At 42.5% G+C, this 7,500-nt stretch overlaps 1 protein-coding gene across 3 annotated transcripts in view; it reads right to left on the bottom strand.

Annotated features, from left to right (window-relative positions):
- Positions 1–532: 532 nt before the first annotated feature.
- Positions 533–7,500, bottom strand: part of LOC138012996 (glutamate receptor ionotropic, kainate 2-like) — a 45,189-nt gene continuing 38,221 nt past the window's right edge. For all 3 annotated transcript variants that reach the window (XM_068859955.1, XM_068859953.1, XM_068859954.1), the window contains 2 exons: positions 3,556–3,689; positions 533–2,600 (listed from right to left, as the gene is read on the bottom strand). In XM_068859955.1, coding sequence (XP_068716056.1) covers positions 2,481–2,600; positions 3,556–3,689 — 254 coding nt within the window. In that variant the 3' untranslated portion in view covers positions 533–2,480. The remainder of the gene's footprint in view (positions 2,601–3,555; positions 3,690–7,500) is intronic.

Raw genomic sequence — 7,500 nt, 5'->3', positions numbered from 1 at the left:
CTAACATGTTACCCAACAAGAGTTTCGGAACTCTATCGTGAGTCCTCCGCTCCACGGAGCGGAGAGAAGAAGAGAGACCCTGGGAACTAAGTTGGCTCTTGCCTGTTCCGCAAACAGCTCTCCTACCAAGAGAACGAGCATAGCCAGCGAATGACATATTTGCATTGGATGTAAAACAAAAAATTGATAATGTCCTCCTTTACTATTCACGCTAGATGAGCGTGGTTCCTACCAGAAAGTTCCACTAATTGACCAGGTTTCGAAGACTCAAAACATTGAGAAGGACCGACTATTTACAGATGCCGTGAACCGGCGATATTGAGTGATTCCCGTCCCGATGGATCTGGAAAGATTCGATGGGCTATAACAATGAATGAATGAATGGCTTCGTTGAACTAGAGGTTGCCAAGTCCATTCCCAAGAAAAAGGCGCTTTAAAGCAAGCAAACCAACAAACGGAAGTACAACGGAAACACACACACACAAAAAAAACAACAAACAAAAAGGGACAAAGAAAGTCGCGCTCATTGAACTCCCGTTATTCGGCAACAGCCCTTTATTTCCATATCCAATGAGCTTTCCTGCTTGGTAAATTTGGACAACTTAGTCTACACTGAAACAAATGATACTCAAAACAATGTTTGCTTTATACGGGCTTGTTTTAGCTGGATCAACGAATGGGCTCAGTTGATACACGGTATAATCAGTAAATGAGAAAAGCTTGGTCTACCTTCATTGCTCGCTTGCTTGTTTGTTTTCCTTCTAACCTTGTTTACACGCTCACCCTGATTGCAGGTAACCTCTACTATAGCCTCGAATGCAGTCGCTTTTAGGCAAGTAGTATTTCACCTCCTCCCCACAAACACCCCCTTACCGGAAAGCAACATTCCTTTCCCACAGGTTTGACCTGCGAGGCGTCCTGTCCAACCACGATCCAGTCATTGTCCAAAGATTATCAATCAATTAAGTGCTTTTAAAGAAGTTCGTTATATAATGCGCCCGAGGGAAGGATAAGGAAACTAGTTGCTTGGCAACGGGCGAAAGGGTAACTGAAAATTCAGAGCAGGATTGGAACCTACGAAACTCCGTAACATCGGCCACATAGCTCTCCCCATTCAGCAATCTCGTCCCCAGAGTCCTCTTTTCTTTTGGTTAGCACCAAGAATACGAACTCTGACCACTTCCAAGGCAGGACGTCCGCAAATCACGGACTTCCGGCTCGTCTACGCACGCTCAAAAATTTGAAACAACAGTGGTTGTCAACGGTTACAAAAATGGACCTTCACTACGACGGCAATCTCGTACCCAGAGTCCTCGGGCTTTTTGGTCAGCGGGTGAGCGCCCGGAAAGACTCTGGGATAATGGACTTGAACTATATTTTTGATTGGCCGCTTGCGTAACAATGGCAGTCCGACAGGAAGTCGGCAGAAAGTCGGGAAGTAATTCGGAAGCCCCAGAATTTGGAGCGAGATTCAAAATCTAAAACTAGTTTCATTGCTGTTACTTACCGTTACTAAATGTTTCAGTGCGAATTACTTACCGACTTCCTGTCGGACTGCCGTCGTCATGCAAGCAACCAATCACAAAAATAGCCCAATTATCCCAGAGTCTCTTCGGGCGCTCATCCGCTGACCAAAAAGACCGAGGACTCTGGGTACGAGATTGCTACGACGATGCATAAATTGGAAGTGGCCAGAGTCCGCGTTCTTGATGCTGACCGGAAGAATAAGCGGCCTCTGGGGACGTGATTGCCCATTGAGCTACTAGAACTCCTGCAGTAGAGCCTCCGGCCGGTTACGGAAGTCGTAGGTTCGAATCCTACGTAGGACTCTGATGTTTGGTTGTCTTTGTCCCCGTTGCCAAGCAAATATTTTCCCAAGTCCGTTATAGACCTCTTTCATAATGGCGGCCAAATAAATTATTCTTTTGTTTTAATGCTAATAAGCCCTACTAACCTCGCTACGACGAGCAAATTTCAAAAGAATATTTGTTTTAAAACGAGGGCAGTAGGTCTAATTAACATAAATATAAAGGAATGTAAAGTTGGTCGCCATTTATGAAAGTGGTCTATACCCGCCATGTTCTTACTCTGAATTTCCCACTAAAGTTGTTCTGCGAGGGTTGGTGGGGAGGAGGTAACACGACTTCCCTAGAAAGAATACGGGGGAGTTTATATCTACTGTTGCCACGCCGTGACGTTAAATTATAGCAAATTTGAGCTTATCTCAACTTTCAGCATGCGTTTTAAATGTGTTCGTAGGGTCATCACTATTTATTTTACGTCGCCATTTGGTTGTCATGATAGAATCTATCTTCCCCAACGAAAGAATGACGGTGTAACGTCGTAAAATCCCAAATGACGGCGCCGATCTCAATGTTAATTTGTAAAATTTCCAGTAATTTAACGCTCCTTAATATGAGCTTATATTCATTCGAGTTACTTCAGTGGCAGGTTTGCACTGCCTTGATGAGCAAAGCAAACTAAAATTGAGTGTCCTTCAGTGATTTGTCGCTGTCAGTTCCATATTGTAGCTCCAAATCTGTACTTTGAAGATTTTCACTGGGGTCTACGGAAAAGCGGTCGAAAGCCGCTCGACGTCGCTGTTGGAAAAGAAAGAAAGTTAAATTTAATACGGTTCGCCCTGCATAATAGATACGGCGGGTCCAAGACATGCCCCACAGGCCACAGGTTAAAGGTCACGTAGCACGTCAGGTCCCAAGTCAAGTTTGTTTGTTCGTTTTGTTTACTTGTTCAAGTAGGTTACCTTTCCGGTCCCGAAAAGCCAACTGCTAAACTACGATCTGCCTATTTTAGAAAGCTGGTCTTTCTACAGATATTGGGGACCGTAAGATCTACGACACAGTCGGCGTCATCGAAAACGCCACAAAACAACAACAACATTTAGATTAGCGGAGCTCCCGGGTTATTTATTCTTACAATAAGTTAACCTGGCTTGAGCCTGCGATCCAATCGAAACCGAAACCCAGTACCTGATCAGCGGTAAACTTTAAAAAAAAACCCAGCTGACTTCGATGAACGCTCAACTTACGTCCGCGATATGTCCTCAGCCAGGACCCGAACCCGGACCACCTCGATCCGAAGTCGAGCATTCTAACCATGAGGCCACCGCGCCTCCCACGGGCGGTTGTACGGTGACCAAAACCAATGGTTCCCCGTGCACTATCATCGGTTAAAACAGGAAAAAATAAATGGCTGCATGGATTTTCAAGCATTTTTTTGCGGTGTTCCGTCCAACAAAAAAGTGAAATCACCAAAACTGAGGTTCTAACGACAATGCGAGCGTGCATCTAGTTGGGGGGGAGGGGGGGGGGGGGTTGTTTCTGTTTCCCTAACAACCATGTTTTGGCAATGGATCTACTTCGTGTTTGGGGAGCACGAGAAAGGGGCGAGAGTTGATCCGAGACCTGAAACTGAAGCTTCTAAACAATCCAAGGGATTCTACTTTCGCGGTAGGCCAAAATTAAAGTCTGAATTACAGACATAAATAGATCCTCTTCTACATAAGTAGATATCTTCAACTCTGATTTTCCTGACCTTTTCGTGTTTTTCCTTCGCTGAGGCGTAGATCCTCTCCACGATCATGATAAAAAATCCTACAACAATACTGATACCCAGAAGAATGAACACTCCCAGCATGCTTTGGACTGTCATCATCTGAACTCCGTCACCTAAAAACCAGTTCAAACACTGAAATGAGCTTACTAAAAAACCCTCGGGTTAGATCACCACTGCTCTACCGACTGAGCTAAAAGGTCAGACGGGAGTAGGCCGTGGGAACTGAAGATGTTAAAGTCACGGCAACGAACATGTACCATGTTTCCCTTTCCCATTTGATTTGGGACTCAATACAAAGTATTTCCCATCCGTTCTCCAGGATTATTGGTTCAGAACAAAGAGTCCACAATAAAGTCGATGAAACTTGAACGATTTAATTTTGTCACACTCGAAAACAGAAGTACAATAAGACCTCGTGCTCTAGATAAAAAAGCGACTGCGCATGTGCGCGTGTACAGGCATACCAACAATTTTCCTTCTTAACACCATCCTAACTGTTTAGGCCTAAAATCTGACGAAGGGGGAGAGCGTAATCGTCAACTTGACTGAACTGATATAAGTTTGGACTGAATTGGTTACGACTGTTCGAGTTCATCCCGGTTCTCGGTTATCCATCTCTACTCAGTCGATACCGATATTATTATTATTATTATTATCATTATCATTATCATTATCATTATCATTATCATTATCATTATTATTATTATTATTATTATTATTATTATTATTATTATTTCGACTATGTACCGAATGAACTCATTCCGAAATGACATGAGTCTGACGGCGATTTCGCGCCGGTATAAGGTAAACGAATGCCGAGAGGGACGAGAAGACCGCCGCTACGACAACAACAACAACTTTATTTAAGTGTCAATGGATTTAGCACAAGAACACTAATTGGGAACGGTCACAACGAAATTAACTCAAATTAAATCAAATATTGCATGGTTTTTGAGGAGAGGGGAGAACCGGAGAAAAACCTCTCGTACGAAAGGCTGGAAAAGCAAAAGTGGCCTACCCTGATGCAACCCATCTTAAAACAAAAGCTGCCCCAAAAATGGCAATAAACTATTTTTTTTTTGGAACCTTTTTGTAAGAACGTTCCGGCTGAGATTAACCAGAATTTTAAGAACATACCCTGAAGCTACGAAACAGAATCGAGAACGTCTTTATTTTGCTCAGTTGTTTCTTTGCTTTTTTTTTGCGTGTGACAAGTATAAATAAGGCTACGTTTACAAGGGTCCGGACACATTTTTGCACGGACGAATTTTGTACCTGCCTAAACCGCCTGTTTAAATGGAAAAGTGCAAATTCTGTTACAGATCGCATGGTTTTTACATGGATCCGCGCAAATCTTGAGACCAGTCGCGGCATTTGTTTACATCTCTGTTGTGATTCGTTAAGCTAATGCTTTTAGCCAATCACGTTGTAGCTAAGTGCAGTACGCGGGAAATCAAACATGTCTTTCTTAAGTCCGTTTCTCGAAATTCCCGAAACTTTTCGGGCCTTTTTCGGGTGTCAAAATTCCCTCTGTATCTCACGAAAGGAGAGGGTTTAAGTCGTCAAACTTCACAGTTATTCTGCTTCTTGTTATCCTGAATACATCTTAAAAGATCAGCTTTCCAAAACAACCAGATGACAGTTTCACAAATGTCTTTTCGGGCCCGAAAAGTTCATTCGGGTGTTTCGAGAAACGAGCCCCTGGTCCGTGACTTTTTCCACGGCCGGTTCTTTTGTAAGCTGTACATGTTCACCAAGAAATTCGAATGTGTAGGTTGCCTCGATCGATGAAGATTGGAGGCAATGGCCATTTGCGGAAACGTGCACTGCTATAGCTCAGCTATTAGCCGGATTAAATCCGGCTAAAATAGCGATGCCCGGCAGCTATCGCTCGTCTCCTCATATCTGTATTGTGCTTTTGTTCATTTCTTTTGTGTCAAATTTGATTTTAAAAAGAGCGAAATGTAACTTAACAAATTGCGACCTTAGAACATTTTTTGCTTAGCAGCAAAAAAAAAAACATACGTAGATTCCAGATTAATTACGTGACATACCGATCTCTTAATGCGATCCACCTTCCCACACGCTTGCCGTGGGAGAAGAGTTTTGCTGTTCCCAATCCTGTTTACCACATGTATGGCATGTGAAGCTGCCACTTAAAGCTGCCACTTAAAGGGCTGTGTGTCACCTTGCTTTTATTGGTGTAGATTCCAGGGCTTAATCATCCTAACTGTGCAAAACCTTGCACGCTTCGGTTGTTTTCAAGGGTCCGTACCCATATCAGAACCATGCTGGTCAAAAAGTTGACCTGCTTTTCTTTTTAGGTCCCAAACTTGCACACTTAGCCGTTTAAAAATCCGTCCAGTTCCACCGGTCCCGTGTGAACGCAAGGTGGAACCGTGCATGTTTTTGTCCGTGCAAAAAATTTGTTCGGACCAGTGTAAACGGGTTTTCACTCGCGACGCAAGCATAAGCACAAGAGGCATACACAAACTCAGTAGCTTGCGGTTCATTTAAGGATGTTTTTAGAACAAAAGGCACTAATCAACATCAAGTAAATGCGCTCGCGCGTGTTTCTCAGTTGTACCTATGGTTGTGCAACACGCTCTCGACCATGAATTCACGATTATACTGAATTGTTAATTTGCTTTGATTCACTTTTATCGTGAATTTTGGACACTGTGTCCCAGGACTTGTGGTAGCAGAGAAAATAAGGAAATAAAAATCATATCCGTGGATTGGATTTTAACCCAGAGTTTCTACTCTATAGGAACCGCCTCTTTCCGCTTTACCACTGAAGATCAAGACGCCGCCTCTCAAAAAAAACATTAAAGTCTACCTCTGAACAGCGCTGCTGAAGAGTAATTAGGCCTAAACTAGACTAATGATTTAGGCCTAAGATTTGATTTTAAAATGTTTAGCTTTGACGTGAAAGTTGAAAACCGACCTTTTTATAGTGTTGAATGTTGTTTGTTGGCGAGTGATCCTAATACCTATGGTTGTGCAACACGTTCTCGACCATGAATTCACGATTATACCTAATTGTTAATTTGCTTTGATTCACTTTTATCGTGAATTTTGGACACTGTGTCCCAGGACTTGCGGTAGCAGAGAAAATAAGGAAATAAAAATCATATCCGTGGATTGGATTTTAACCCAGAGTTTCTACTCTATAGGAACCGCCTCTTTCCGCTTTACCACTGAAGATCAAGACGCCGCCTCTCAAAAAAAACATTAAAGTCTACCTCTGAACAGCGCTGCTGAAGAGTAATTAGGCCTAAACTAGACTAATGATTTAGGCCTAAGATTTGATTTTAAAATGTTTAGCTTTGACGTGAAAGTTGAAAACCGACCTTTTTATAGTGTTGAATGTTGTTTGTTGGCGAGTGATCCTAATACCTATGGTTGTGCAACACGTTCTCGACCATGAATTCACGATTATACTGAATTGTTAATTTGCTTTGATTCACTTTTATCGTGAATTTTGGACACTGTATCCCAGGACTTGCGGTAGCAGAGAAAATAAGGAAATAAAAATCATATCCGTGGATTGGATTTTAACCCAGAGTTTCTACTCTATAGGAACCGCCTCTTTCCGCTTTACCACTGAAGATCAAGACGCCGCCTCTCAAAAAAAACATTAAAGTCTACCTCTGAACAGCGCTGCTGAAGAGTAATTAGGCCTAAACTAGACTAATGATTTAGGCCTAAGATTTGATTTTAAAATGTTTAGCTTTGACGTGAAAGTTGAAAACCGACCTTTTTATAGTGTTGAATGTTGTTTGTTGGCGAGTGATCCCAACTAGTGGACTAATGCAAATCCTCCATTTTGATTGGCCACGCTACTAGAGGACTATTAGTAATAGTCTTCGAGTAGCGAAAAGCGTGACGCTTTCTTCTCCCAAATAAATATTTCTTCAACTT

Source organism: Montipora foliosa, chromosome 8, assembly GCF_036669935.1.
Source record: "Montipora foliosa isolate CH-2021 chromosome 8, ASM3666993v2, whole genome shotgun sequence".
NCBI lineage: Eukaryota > Metazoa > Cnidaria > Anthozoa > Scleractinia > Acroporidae > Montipora > Montipora foliosa.
The sequence above is the reverse complement of the archived record's forward strand: the minus strand, read 5'-3'. Positions and strand labels throughout refer to the sequence as shown.